The 15,807-nt window shown below is 38.7% G+C and overlaps 1 protein-coding gene across 2 annotated transcripts in view; it reads right to left on the reverse strand.

The window, feature by feature from the left end:
* NBAS (NBAS subunit of NRZ tethering complex) overlaps window positions 1–14,197 on the reverse strand; it is a 191,597-nt gene extending 177,400 nt beyond the window's left edge. For both annotated transcript variants that reach the window (XM_054194532.1, XM_054194531.1), the window contains exons 1-9: window positions 14,036–14,197; window positions 9,153–9,207; window positions 8,491–8,527; window positions 6,687–6,764; window positions 5,546–5,593; window positions 4,445–4,488; window positions 3,476–3,609; window positions 2,599–2,732; window positions 2,381–2,479 (exon numbers count right to left, since the gene is read on the reverse strand). In XM_054194532.1, coding sequence (XP_054050507.1) covers window positions 2,381–2,479; window positions 2,599–2,732; window positions 3,476–3,609; window positions 4,445–4,488; window positions 5,546–5,593; window positions 6,687–6,764; window positions 8,491–8,527; window positions 9,153–9,207; window positions 14,036–14,185 — 779 coding nt within the window. In that variant the 5' untranslated portion in view covers window positions 14,186–14,197. The remainder of the gene's footprint in view (window positions 1–2,380; window positions 2,480–2,598; window positions 2,733–3,475; window positions 3,610–4,444; window positions 4,489–5,545; window positions 5,594–6,686; window positions 6,765–8,490; window positions 8,528–9,152; window positions 9,208–14,035) is intronic.
* Window positions 14,198–15,807: the final 1,610 nt, after the last annotated feature.

Below are 15,807 nucleotides of genomic sequence, written 5' to 3' on the forward strand. Positions count from 1 at the left end.
ATGTAGTTGGAAAAGAAAACAAACCACATATTAAGTTCTTAAGCACGATTTAACTGCACTGTAATATGGAATGTGCAAATACATAGCAATGCAGAGTGCAGTGAGTCAAGGCTTACAAGCAGTGGAGATAGACCAGTGTAACTTTATAACTTCACCATCTGAAACTAAATGAAATGCAAGAAAGCACAAAGTGATAAAGTTGAACTTATGTTAAGTGATCAAAGTTCACAATATGGAAAACTATGAAGCGTTCATATGTATCTACAATTTTCTTTAACACACAATTTTAAAAAAACTGCCTCCCTTCAACTCCTTCTGGGCTGTTTTGAATAACAAGACAATTTCAGCAAGAGACTCTGCTCAAGAGTTTAAGAGTTCTCCAATGTCAAATTTAGAAGCTTTCTACCACAGAATAAATTCAAAACAGAGAAGACTTGCCTACACAAAGGGCAAAACATTGGTTCTTTCCATCCAATTGTGCATTCTTTCAAGTATCAATTTTTCAACTTTACTAGGCAAGTCAACTGACTGCACAGAGCAGGAGACACTATGATCACAAGGGACTCCACCTGACTATTTTTATTTTCATGGAATGAGTCCTAATATTTCGTGATAAAAACAAGTAATTCCTGAATGTGTACACCACACACATTACACAAACTTATTACTTCACAGCAGATATAACCACATATAGGGCATTTCTCTCCCTAGAAAATACGGAGTACAGACAACAAAAAAAATATGCCAGCCCTAAGCTTCCATAAAAAAACAACTTTAATTACTAATATTATGAATAAACTGTTCTAAGCACAAAGCACAAGCATTGTCTCATGCCCTTTTATGTCACACTAATATTAAGTTTTAAAAACATTAATCTATGATCATATAAGATTAGTAGGAAAATCAAAGCTATTACTTCTCTTGGAGGTGGGAGGAAAGAAGGAAAACAAAACTTGAAATTTTCCCCCTCCCTCCCCCTCTCTTTTAAACCTCTATGACAATAAGTTGACATTAGCACACACAAAGCAATGTCCATGCTATTGAATTGGCATGGTTGTCAACCAATTTTCTACATATTTCCTTGTTAATGGGTTCATCCATTATAAGAGTTTAATAGTTCTGACATCATTTGCTCAGAAATTAACCAAAAATGAAAAGCAAGCGCATCCATCTATTATAATTGTCAGAATAATTATTTGACCATACGTTGAATGTTAACCAATATTCTTTGCAACACTCACTGTTATAATCAACCTGCTTCCTAATATTAGGAGCAGAAAAGATAACTTTGGAAACACGTGTCAAGAGCCACTAACCCTGGTCTGACCAAAGGAAAGAATGAGTAGGTTCTGCTGCCTGGTCAGATAGTGCTACCAAAGCTTCATAACACACACCTACTACCTCAAAACTCTAGATTTAGTATACTGAGTATTAATTATGTGGAATTACTAGATATGAACTTGGTAGTATAAAGAAATCATACTCAAAATTAATCTCTCAAAGTAATAAGCTAAAAGAACATTACGTCTTATTAATAACTTTTTTTTTTACCTAAGATAGATAGGACAGCTCACTTAACATTGAAGAATGAGAACAAGTTTTGAAATAGTGAGTTTCTTGTGGTATACCATAGCCACGCCTAATTGCCATTTAAAACAATACAGCGATATCACTTATTGTTCTGACAAATCCTAGTAGATCTAAGAGCAGAAAAATATCTAGAAGGAAGTTTAGTTCCTACAATTGAAAAGAAATAGAAAAATAAGTCACTAAGTTTATCCTGGTTATCTTAGCAAGTAGATATTAAAAAGGCAGACACATTTTTAACATAAGTAATTGGCTAACCAGGACTTATTCCAACTACATCTGGTTCAAGAGCAGTCAGTCAATTAGTCCATCTTTCAAGTCTGGTACCTACATCCTACATATTACTAATAAAGAAAACGAATCGCAAGACAACTTCAAATATCAAAGCCTGGCAGTTCCAGTCAGAACACTAGGGAAAGTGGGCTGGCCAGTGAGTCCAGCAATCAAATCCAGACAGAAAAAAAAAAAAAAAAAAAAAAAAAACAAACTATACATCAGCCCTTACTCCCAGCAAATTCAGAGATGCCTTTTGAAACTATTCCTGACATTCTAAAAAAAATGCCGATTATGCAAGGTACTCAAATAGTAAAGGACACAACCTTCACCATTCCATCACCACCTAGGGCTTCTTTCATAGGTCCAATGATGTACTACTACTTATTACTGATTCACTAAATACCAATGTTAAAATACATTTTTTCTCCCCTTCCCTATGCAACACACGTCAGTGTTTGTTTTGCCACTTTTGTTCATCATTTCCATATTACTGGCAGGTAGCAAACGGAACACTTACCTGTGACCAGGATGATAAATGACAGTAGTTATTCCATGGGCATAATGGCTGTTAAAGCTGAAACTGTGACTTTCTTGAAAGCTTTGATTTGTTCCAACACTAAGTATGGGGAGGAAAAAAGTACATATATTATTTCAGATTTATTTTCTTTAAAAAGTGGAAAGAATTCTTTTGAAGTTCACAGTGCCTTCTCGAAGGAAGTCAAAATTTATGCTTACCTTACAAGATAACTTCTCAGTTCTCCACGATAATTGACAACAAGCAGTTCGGCTGACCATTGGGCACTTGCTTTGTATTCTAGAAAGATCAATCCAGCAATAGCATAACTCAGATCTCCTGGAAAACTTGCTGTCTTTACCCAAAAATGCAGACAGGCATTGAGAGAGAAAAGGGATGTTGTTTTTGTTTGTTTTTTTTTTAAAAAAAAAAAAAAAAAGAAGAAAACAACAAAAACACAGAGAGAGAGAGAAAGCGTCCCGATTACTGAAAGAACAAATATATACTTATCTTTATTTTTAAAGAAATCTTATTACTATAAGGTCTGCAAAGACAATAAACCAAGGAAACATACTTCCCCAAACTAGTTTAATTTAACATTTGAATATACAATATAAAATATGTTGTGCATGGCAAGCCAACAGCAATTATCTATTCTCATACCCCTAAAAAAATTTACTCTTACTGCTCAATCAGCAATATCTCTTGATTTGTAAGTGACTCCGCATACAAACTGCACATTTGTCATCTACTACTACAAACTAATTATTTGCATACATACTAAGTAGAGGATTCTACACTGTCACAATCTGATGTACCTGCAGATCTACCACAATTTTAAGAAAATGAAAAGAAAGATGAAGATTCTGACTAGATACAACACCACAAAGGATATGCTTTGCAAGTGCTACACATCACTTAACTATAATACACCCGTCACGATAAACAATTCATGGTACATTTCTGCATGGCATTCATATTGTAAGCCTTTATATCAAGGTAAGACATCATTTAAAAAAAAGGCCAAAGAGTGGGAGTTACCTTTTATCCTTACAACAAATTCTACGATATTTGTCTTTAATCTAAGAGAGCACTTACCGGTGAAATGACCAGAAGCTCACTACCCATTAGGTCAAACACTCTTACTGTTCCAGTACTTTCAGCATAAGCCAGTAACGTACAATCATGACTCCATGCCACTCGCCTCCACTGAGGGTTAGGATCCTTTGGCACTATGAAAAGGGAAAAAAGTTATTAAAAACTAAAATATAAATATAATTGTTAAACAAAATAAAAAATCAACTGCATTAAAAAATGCAGGGTGCCTACCACCATTACAAGCTTATCTCAGAGGAGAAAAAAATGGAATATAATAAATAGGACTATTTCAGTTGGAAGGGACCTACAACAATCATCTTGTCCAGCTGCCTGACCAATTCAGGGCTGAACGAGTTAACGCATGTTATTAAGGGCATTGTGGGGCTCAGAACTGCACACAGTGCTCAAGGTGAGGCCACACCAACGCTGAATGCAGCCGGGTGATCCCCTCTCTTGTCCGGCTGGTTATGCTGTGTTCGATGCACCCCAGGACACGGGATGCCCTCTTGGCTGCCAGGGCTCACTGCTGGCTCCTATTGAGCCTGCTGTCGACCAGCAGCCCCAGATCCCTTTCTGCAGGGCTCATCTCCAGCCACTCCTCTCCCAGTTTATACTTGTGCCCAGCGTTACTGCATCCTAGGTGCAGAATCTGGTATTTCGACTTGCTAAATTTCATCCCCCCAAAAAACCTCACCACCTCCAACATCTGTTACATCTCCTAAACCCATTAATTTTAACTATCATTTAATTTCAGATTCAGGTTTAATATGTTAATCACCACGAAAAGAAGAAGGGGGAGGGAGGGTAACGGAGCTATTCACAAAGCAAAACTATTAAGAGATTCTTCCAAATGCTTTTACGAAGTTAAAACATTATCTTTAAAGTAAACCAACACCACCACTTAGCAATGCATGAATAATAAACAATGATGACACTAAGTAATGATATAGATGTTGCCATATCGTATACCTTGACATTTTCCAACTATGGATCCAAAGTCATCTTTTGCAGACCTGCAGAAAAAGACTCATATGGTTTTAATTAGAAGAGCACAATATTTAATTTTCCAGAATAAACGGAACACTATAAAAATACTCTAAGTATATTCAAAGGCCTGCATGTATTTAACTACTTGTTCAAAAAGGCACATAGTAGCCTTCACCCTTAGGCAACTACAGTAACTAACAATAGTATTTTAGAATACTAATATCCCTCATTTAGTAGTAATGCGGTTCAAATTAGGATAGCAGCATTTCAGAACTTCAGCATGTAACTTTAGAAAAAAAAACTTAGTCAGTATTCTCTAGGTTACAATTTTAGAAACAATGCAAGAATATAGTTACATTAATACAGTTGAAACACAAGATTTATTTTATAGTCTATAAGCTGACATTTATGGTGTTCACACCACTTCTGATTGAAAAATTTTCATACACTTGCTTCTTTTACATATAAATAGAAGGTCTGACCTTCTAGCAAATGGATTTTTGTGAAGCAAGTAAACACATTCAATCAAGATCCGTTCTACAGCTAAATGTGTTCTTGAACTGGCAAAGGAGAGCTTGTTGTTAGAGAGCGGAAGAAAAAAGGAAAGCATCAGTCTTTACGGCAATCCACATTACTTGTAAAATAAGGTGAAGTATTATACATGCCAGCTACTCTACAGAGAAGCAGAACACTAGCTCCTTGTCCCATTTATTAAGAAAGAATTTCTAGGGGGAACAGAAGGGCAAAGGTTAGAAAGACCATTATTTGGATTTAGTATTTTGAAGCATCTTAATTGTTTTTCTTTCACATCTTGAAGAAAGAAAGAGAGAGATACAGATAGATACTTAAATAAATTTACCTATGACGTATATAAATTGGGGGGCATTCAAATGGGGAATGGTGAAGAACTAAGAAGAAATAGAAGGCTTCCGCTTTCTAAGTTAAAATATAATTCCATAGATTACTTTCACAATATATAATATTAAAAAAAAAATCTTTAGAAGTACAGTTAGTGAATGACTAGAAACACTTTCTCAGACCTCCATAACTGTGGTCATGAAGTAATAGATAACATGAAGTTACCTGATTTCTACACATTGGTCTTGAACAACCGCCAACAATTTACCGTTGCTGAAAGAGAAAAATACAGGTGTGAAAGTTCATTTAAAGTCCAGTCCTTACAGAATATGCATTAGAGATGTATGTGCTTTTCTGCAAGGTTAGATATAAAATTCCCTTTTCATAATTGATATTTCCCCATTTGTTTTGATTTTTTATACCAAAAAACCCCACAGTGCTATAATAAGATTCCCTTCACGTCACTGAAATTATCTGTCACTTTTTTCTAGTAGCACTAAGAAAACAGAAACCATGTCTAAAAATCTTGCCGCGGGTGAGGTCAGAATCAGAAGTTGCTTATGCATAATTTTATAACGGCAATATCTAAAACTACGCATTGCTTTATCTGTAATAAACAACTATCATATTTCAGCAAGTTACGTCATCTCCTTAGGAGCAGGTCTCCTCTCTTTGTACCTAAAATACAACATTGCAACTAGCCTGTTGTGCATCAGAAGGGATCATCACTTCCCTCAAAGAATCGCCATCTCTCTCAACAGTACAGAGCTCTTGCAGAACCACTGATCATATTCAGCGATAATACATAATAAACTAAAACATTCCATACTACCTTCATGTTATTGAACCATTTTTCTGTACATATTTTGCTTATTTTTAAAAGCCAGTGATCTCACCAATGCTGCTAAAATGACTGCAGAACAGCTGGGTCTAGCCTTGGGGCAACACTTCTAATAGCAGACAAGTCTTGAGGGAATGCATTCACTTTCCACAAATTTTAAAATAAGCAATTTATATTATATATCCTGCCAAGTTATAGGTCTTTAACTGATCAAATTCAGGACTTGACTTTGAGAACAACTGCACTGCAAGACACTTTGCCTCAAAAGCCAGAAGGATGTTCAGACCTTACTGAGCGATGCATTAAATTAAGGGAAGCAGCGTGGAAGCCCTTAGGCAGCAGACTGAGCTTTCTTTCCCAAGGCTCCCCATGAAAGCCTCCAGTATTTCTCTTGACCAAGAATAACAACATGACTTTAGCACAATATTAACTCAGCATTATTACCAATGGGGACGGCAGGGGGAGGAAAGGAAGCATTAATACATTCACTTCTGCCAAAAGTGGAAAAGCATGTAAGATGGTTACCTTGCAAGTACTAGGTGCCAGTTGATCTGCTTACTAACTAGACGAACCAGTCCAGCAGGCAAAGAAAACTTTGCAGGGCTGAAACAACAAAAACATTAGGCTAAATCAGAACATACATGTAACGAAAGCAGTACCTGAGATACACATGCCAGACAGACTACTTAGCTTTAAAGGCAACCATCAGTGACCTGGGAGGTTTCAGCAACTAAACATGAATCAACAATGATGAAGGCTAACAACATCCCTGTTTGTACTAAAAGAACAAAACCACATATTAAGGGGACTGGTTATTTACTCATCACTCTTTATAATCCGGTCAGCAGCCAGTTTTGGGCCCCCCATTACAAGAACACCACTAATAAACTGGAGGGCCACCAAGACAGTCAGAGGACTGGAGCACTTGCCCTACAAGATACTGAGGGAACTGTACTTGTTTAGGTTGGAGAAGGAAAGGCTTCAGAGGGATTGAACAGCAGCTCTTTGATACCTCGGAGGTTACCACAAAGATGGGAGCCACTGAGGTGCATGGCAGGAGCACAAAAAAACATCATCAATCCTTTGGTGGACTTGGCAGTGTTAGGGCAGTGGTTGGACTTGATGATCTTAAAGGTCCTTTCTAACGTAAATGATTCTACGATTCTAAAACAGAGGAGGTTCCAAGCTGACATAAGGAATCCTTCACCACAAAGGCACTCAGGCACTGGAACAGGCTACCCAGAGGGTCTTTGGGGTCTCCATCCTTTAAGCTTTTCAAGACCTATCTGAACAGAGCCCTAAGGAACCTTGTCTGAATTCTCCCTGCTTTTAGCAGGACTTTAAACTAGAGGACTCAAGTTCCCTCCCAAATGCTTTTATTAAATACATAAAAATAACAACTAGAACCAATTATAAAAGCTAGAAATCAGATTTTAAACATGACTACGGGGGGCGGGGGAGGAGGGGAAGGGGAAAGATAAATTAATTCTGTCTGCAAGTGAATCCTTACAACTAGACTTATATGATGGTATGGAGCCCATAAACACCACACACAGACAGAAAAAAAAAGGCAGGGAGGGGGAGGCGGTTGCGGGGGGCAAAAAGTAGAACACCTGCAACCATTGCCTGCTGAATTCAAGTATAGTATTGTTTCACAGGGAGCCAAATTCATGTCTCTCCATATCTCAAAACAAACAGAATACCCTAAAAAGGGAGAACTGATATCTTCAAACCTGCCAAATGCATCAGAGTAGTATAACCATGGAGTTGAAATTCTTCAGGAACACTGTATTTACCCTAAAATGTTTCTTGGGCCATTTAAGTGCCTTTTGAATCAGAAGTTAAATATATAATTGGCATGAATGTTGCTGAACGAGTTATTCAACTTTTTGTATGACAGTTTGAATTGCCACTAAAAAAAATAAATTCCAAATTATTACTCCAAAGGAAGTAAATCCTGCTATGCTATCACACCTGTCATTGAGGCTTAAGAAAAAAAAAAAAAAAAAGAAGCTTAACCTGCAATATCTCAGTTGAGAGTGGGGAGTGTTTTGAGAAAGATGATGTTCAAACTGCAATTTTACTTAGGCTTCTGATGAAAGCAAAAAGTGAAACTAGTATACACCAGGTTTTTTTCTAGATAGGCTTCAGCTGCAACTCAAGTGGTTGCAACTTAAACTTATGAAAAGAGAATATTTAAGCATTGCTTGGACAATATTCTAAGTGAGCATTCAATTTTACTCTCATTAGAAATACCTTTCCATCAAATCAAAAAGCTGTAGAATTATTACCAAATAAAAAGACTATGCACTATTTCCATCAAACCTACCTGTACCAGATGTACCGAAGCAAAAACAATGCAGGACCTACAACGGAAAGAGAGGCAAAAATTACATCTCTAGTGGTTTTAAAACACTCTCCAGCTTACTGGACACAAAGCCTCAGAAATTCTCACAAAAGAAAAAGGCATTATGGGAAAAATGCTGTATCCTTGGACAATGAATTCTTAAGAGTAAATGCAAATGGCAGATAAAAAAAATCACTACACATTTCTGGAAATTCTAAAATAAATTCCTACTGTATGAAAATGCAACTCAGTTACTGCATAAACCAAGCGTTTAATGGCAATGTAATACAATCGGAATTTAAAGCTTCCTTATAGAATCATTTAACTAGCAAACAACCCAATGCAAGAGCTGGTATAGAAAAAAAAAAACCACCTCATCATTTTGCAAGATACAACAGAGCTTCTAAACTTCTTAGATGTATGGTTTATTAATTTGTTCCAATAAGCTAACAGAGACAAGAAAGTTCACAAAAATGTATAAAATAACATAGCAATATTGATAATCAGAAAACATCTTCCTGAAAACACATACTGCACTCTAATTCCATTACACTAGCCATCCTGAAGTGCAGAAACTGTAAATTTTATAAGCGATCCACACATCATTCTCATGAGTCATGAACATAAGAACAAGTCATACTTACCTGTAATTGCTCTAGTGATGATAAATGATGCACCATGTTTTCTGTTGCCTCTTGGCTGCAATTACAACAATAACAGTCAAACACTGTTATACATTTTAACTTAAATACTACAGTCATACATATATTCACTGATTAAATTTAAGTTGCCTGCTAGCCTACAAGTTCTTTATGTATTTTCTATTACTTGCAGCTTCATATAGTGAGTAATTTAACTGCATAAGCTAAAACAGGCTATAAAGCCAAATATTTTAAGTGCCAAGATGTAATAAACAAAACATACTACAGACTGCCTATTGATTCAGCTTTGCCTTGATCTTTGGGCAGTAACAAAAGACACTGACTTCTGATTATGTTCTCCTGTAAGGTATTATAAATCATTCTTTCTATGCCAAATGAATGCCAGATTGATCCGTAATACCCAGAAGTCGAAGCAATTGGTGTTTCAACACATTATGCTAATATACAACTGCTAAGCTACATAAAGACTCCTCATGAAAGTTTCAGAAATATTAAGAAAAACAAAAGACCTCCTGAAGAAAAACTCTTTTTATGTCAATTTGTACCAAGTAACACAGTCACTCAGATTACCACCTCTACTCCGTATCATCTCACCTAGCCTTTCCATCAGTCCTGCTCTACTTAAGGCAGAGGGGAATAGCTACAGTCACTCTATAAATGACAGCACTATCCAAACACAGAAAAAAAAAAATACAAAACAACGTAGGATGCATATTCTTAGCTATAAGAAGAGGTAAAACTATTTGCCAATAAGAAAGTAGGAAAAAGGGATTAAACTAAGAAGACAAGAAAGAGAACCAATAAGGAAGGCATCACACCCCAATCTCCAAAATAAGCAGTCATGCTTATGCTTTTATAGTGAAAATATTAGAGCATCACAAACTGAGCATTAGAGTAGGTAATGAATGAATTTTCTCTTCCCTTCGGTATAGAATACATAAAGCAGATCGTTACTCGTTAACCAAAATATTCAGACCTCTTATTCCAAGTGAGCAACAAACACTGAAAGATGCATAAATTTATCAAAATTAGAGAATATGTCTATGTTTAAAAAAAAATATTTGGGCTCCCAAACATAAGTTATTGTAGTAAAGATTAGCAGTCTTCTATGCAAAGTATGCGATCCAGAAAGTCTTTCAAATAATCAGGCTGTTGTCTCACAGCGTGTAAGAAGCCAACACAGCTGTACCAATAGACAGCGTTACAAATTCAGGTTGATCAATCAGGAAATAACAAGGCAACACATTAACTGAGAGTATAAATTATTTCTTACAGTTATCATATCGCCTCAGGGAGAGCTGCAATTTCCTAGGGAGGTTAAAAGCAGAGCCTATTAAAGTCTTTGGATTAAGAAGAGCTCCCAGTAAAAACATTTCCAAAAATTGCATGTACCTCTTTAGAACTTTTTTGAATATTCTTCGTGTCCACTCCTGAGCCTAAACTACAGGCCACTATTTCACACATCTTAAACCCTTCACCAAGCTGATTTATTATTATACTCTATAAACCTGAATTTTACTTTTTGTAATATATTCCTATCACTTCAGCAACGGCTACCAGATCTGCTATATTTCTTTTTTAATTAATTTCCACTTGGGAAAACAACTTCAAGTTCTCCTTCACTACAGCATTCCATAAATAAAACCCAAGTAACTTCCTTGCTGACAAGACACCCACTTAGTTTTGGATTTTGTTGCACGCCCAGCAAGCTTGCAGGGGAGTGCTGGGGAAATCTCAAACCATTAACAATGGAAAAAAAAAAAAAAAAACACAAAACACACAAAAAACCAAATACAGAATCAAGTGATACATTCAATACATTTCAGAAGATAGACAGCATTTGTCTACTGGAGAAAAGGAAAACTTCAGTCTGCCTGTATTTACACAAATGATTCCATGAGTCCTCTCCTGCAACCTCCTCCACAACCACTGCCTCGTTCACTATTTTCACTGATCAACTAATCAGTAATTCCTTTCATTCATTCATTACATATTTCAGGGTTCCCAAACAGTGCTTTACATCCAATCACATCACTAAACTGAATACAGCCTGCTTGATTTCCACACCACTCTCTTCTCTGGCCTTGTGCATTTCCTTTACAAATACCTGTTATTTTCCCACCCCAAAAAAATTCTTATTGGGAAATTCAATACACATGAATGAAAACACTAGCAAGAACTAAAATTAAAGCTAATTTGGGGTTCCAATTTAAGAAATCCATGCCAGTTTTATCAGTGTCTTGAATTTAACATGACTTCACATATTCATCACAGGATTCATCTTCCAACGGTTGTAACTACAGTTGTAAGTGCAGTGTAGTCTGTAATTAAAAATTAATCATCCCAAATGACATAACAGAAAAATAAAACAAAGTCAATAGAGACCTGTGCAAAATTTGTTTTAAGGCCTTGCTTTGTATCCTAGATGACTGCATAAGAAGACACTTCATTTAATTTCCCAGTGCAGCATTCAACTTCCTTTCCCTTTCTGCTGTCCCTCACCTCATTCATTCCAAACCATTCAGTTCTACAAGATGTAAGGCAGGGAGTGTTTTGTGACTTTTTTCTGAAAAGTGTGAATAAACTAGGATTAAGAGATAGATATTCCAAAGGGAAAGTCACAATCACCTAAATAATATCACTGTTAAGACACCTTAAGGCAAGAACTGAATCATGCTGACAAAATAACTTGTTTGCCTATGTATGTCAGTGTAAAATCAACCTCACACTAAAATTGCAAAAAGAATATCAGAAGTGTCCTTAGCTACTGGCAGTTTTCAAGAAAGATGCAAATCCAAACAAACTACATGACATGATATTTTCAAGTCTTCCTATTTCTGACATTCAAAATGGGAATTATCTTGAAAATACCAAGTTTTAAAAGAGCCTATACCATTTACTGAAGTTGACAAGAATTCTATGAGGTTTAGAAATTCTGACTATCAAGGCAGATGAGGACCTTCAGACTGTGGTTCACGATCAATTTAAACTGGCATACCCACATGCTGCCACTAAAGAGAGGTCTCACACATCACTCGTCTTTGACTGACACATATTCACCCCCCTTGGTACCTACATGAGCACTAACGTGACCCCTCAACCCCTCAACAAAAGTAAATGAAACAACGCTATTGTTTCTCAAACTAATCAGTTCTTTCATCAACTTACCATACAACTTGAAGAATACTAATGGCAGCACAAGAGAAGTGATACTTGTCTGAAATATGCTCTCTTAATGCATTTGTAGAGCCACAGTCTCATGCCAGCACACCTAAGTCCTCCTCGTGGTTTGCAGATGTGTAAATTGCTTTCATATGTTACTAGGAACAACTATTTACCATCTCTCAAAATTCAGTTAAATAAGAATAGGTGAAACTGTCTACTCATCTATATAAGCAATCTATAAAGTTAGTAATTGGTAACACTGCAATCATATTTTCCAAACACTGTTGCTGCAACTGAGGATTTACAGATCAAAAAAACAAAACAAAACAAAAAAAGCCCTGAGGATTTACAGATCAAGAGAAACAACAAAAAAGTCTCACAAAAATACATTTTTATGAGAATGGCTTTAGTAATTATTAATAGGTACATTCTTCCACCTGAGATGTTTTTACATCTTCTCTGTTCAGATGTTCTCATTAAGCATAAAACTTTGTTAAAATATCTCCATAAACTACTTTTAGTGGGAAATGCATTAACAACTGCAGCAGACTTGAAAGTCACTACCAGAAAGAAATAAAACCACATTGCTTGCATCTTCTATGTCCAAATCAGACAAAAGTAGACATAGAAGCAGCTAGCTAAGCACCTTGCAGAGGAAAAAGCAAAGATGTAAGGGCTTCTCAGCTTTTCCACCGACCCACGAAGAATAGACAGAACCAAGCCAAAACTTGTAACACAAGAACTGTGTTTTCCAATCTTTTAAGCTTTGTAATCCATTTGTGTGCCTTGTAGACACAAAGTGATATACTTCTTTTAACCCATTCCTGAAAATATATATTCAGCCATTCCAATATACAAGCCTAGAGAGGGACCTAGTTTTTCCCTCATGCAAGGTAAGCTCGATAAAGACCTTGTTTTCGCCAGGATAGGTTCCGGTGCTCTCAATACAGCTGTTTCTGGAGATGAGACCTGGACTTCATCACAGTTTATAGAATCATAGAATTACAGAATGATTAGAGTTGGAAGGGACCTCAAAGATCATCCTGCCATGGGCAGGGACACCTCCCACTAGACCAGGTTGCTCAAAGCCCCATCCAGCCTGGCCTTGAACACTTCCAGGGATGGGGCATCCACAGCTTCTCTGGGCAACCTGTTCCAGTGCCTCACCACCCTCACAGTAAAGAATTGCTTCCTACCATACAACCTAAATCTACCCTCTTTCAGTTTGAAACCGTTATTCCTCATCCTATCACTCCACTCCCTGATAAAGAATCCCTCCCCATCTCTCCTGTAGGCCCTCCTCAGGTACTGGAAGGCTGCTATAAGGTCTCCCCGGAGACCTCTCCGGGCTGAACGGCCCCCACTGCCCTCATATCAGCTCAACAGTAAAATTTAGTAAGCAAGGAAGACTTCGAGGCACCCCAGGCCACACAAACAAGGGCGACAACGTGGGAATTAAGTGACACGAGACCATGGCAGGGGCAGGATGACCGCAGGGACACCCCTTGTGCTCGCCCCTGCTGCCCTCCCCGCCCTTCTGCCCGTCAGGGACGGGGCTCGCAACCCGGCGAATCCTCCCTGGAGACAAGAGCCCGGCCCCACGGCCCTCAGGGCCGCCCGGCCCCCGGGGCGCATCCCCGCCCGCGCCTACGTGGCCAGTTCCCTCCCCCGCACCCCGGCCATGCCGCGGCGACACTCACCTGTACCTCCGTCTCCGGAGGCCACTCGGTGTTAACCAGCAGGTCGTACAAGATATTCTCCTCCCCGTCCTCCTCCTTCTCCTCCTCGCCGGCACCGGCTATCCCCTCTTTAGGCGCCGCTTCACCGGGCTCCCCGCCGGCGGCGGCCATGCTGGCCCGCTCCCCGCCCACCCAGCGCCGCAGCGACGACGGTGCCCGACAGAGGCCAAACCAGTCACGACCGGCAGCTCCGCGCAGCCGGCGGCCTTTAACTCCTTCAGCGCTGCCGCCGGCCCGGCCCGCCGGGCGCCGCGCCTCGCCCGCGAGAGGCCGCTGCCTTCCCCGCTGTGTGGGAGGGCTGCGCCGCGGGAAGGTCGGAGCTGAGGGGAAGGGATGAAGGCCGAGGAGCCCTCAGCGCCTCAGCGGAGGCCGAGGAGCCCTCAGCGCCTCAGCAGCTCTTGTGAAGGACAGCAGTCGCATTCAGAGACCTCAGCCTCCCCTCTAAAGCCGTGAGGGGTGGGATGCACTTTTGGGCAAGAAACGAGGAGACAGCTAGTGAATATGACATATGATGTATGCCTATAGAGAGCCTTTAGATCCATAGCTTGTCTGCTGCCCAGGGGAGCCCCTGGAGGCCTTTCATCCGGCGCCCACCACTGCTCCGCAGCAAGGTGCCACCATCAGGGCCACCCCGCCGACATGGCGGCCCTCCTAGCATGGCTGCCTCAGCCGGGCTGCCCTAGGACATACCTGCGGCTGCGGCCTGGTGTTGGCAGTCCAGAAAGCTGGGGGTGAGAGAATTTAGGGTAAGGAACACCTAAGTAAGCAAAGCCTGGGTATATTAATTAAAGTCTTACTGAATAGGAGAAAAAAGGGGAGAAAAGCAAGTTATATATTTCTCACAGATCATTCTTCCAACTTTAATGATGCTAAGTAGAACTTATAAATATTTCAGTTCTACAAATGTTTGTACTTATAGAGTTCAGCTCTCTCAAGCAGATAAAAATGAGCCTGTTTATTATGAAAGAACTAAGGTTTCAGTCTCTTTCCTGCCAATTTCCTATTAATTTTATAAAGCGTTTGTAAAATTTAAAGAAGATTACCTCACACCTTGCCAGTTCTGCTCTGTACTATAACTTTAGCTTGTATTTAGTAGCCTCTCAGTCTTGTAGGCAACTGTGCAGCCTAGAGTCAGTTTAAACTAAAAATTAAATTCTGAAAGTAGGAACTCAGAGCAATATACAAGCTGTGTTGAATACTTGGAAAACACTTCAGGAAGAAACTACTGAGAAAAAATGCTTTCTGCTTGTCTCTTTAATAACATTTCTTTAGCTGTATTTAACAATGTAGTTTGTAAAGCAATAACAAATAGTATAACATCATGTTCATATCTTCAAAAGAACTGTGGGAGATTTATAATAAATTACATTCTGGGTTCCCCGCTAACAAGCAGCACTATGTATCGATATCGGAGTCTGCCAACATACACATTTTATCAGAATCACGGTTGAATCTGTAGATTATTCATATCTGTGTCTTTAAAAATTATTAGATTTGTCATTTATCCAAAAGCAAGCAAAATTATGATTGACAGATAATAGCAAATAATAGTGAAAGAAAGGCAGCACATAAAATGAAGATACTCCCGAAGGAATTACTAATATATGGGAAGCCATCATGATACAAACATCCTGGTACTGAAGATGTAAAATACCTGCTGTATTTTTCTTTGCAGAGCACCTGATTTCTACAGCATAAGTTAACAGGCAGTAGGGCACAGTAAGCATTTTTAC

Source organism: Rissa tridactyla, chromosome 3, assembly GCF_028500815.1.
Source record: "Rissa tridactyla isolate bRisTri1 chromosome 3, bRisTri1.patW.cur.20221130, whole genome shotgun sequence".
In the NCBI taxonomy this organism is placed as follows: Eukaryota; Metazoa; Chordata; class Aves; order Charadriiformes; family Laridae; genus Rissa; species Rissa tridactyla.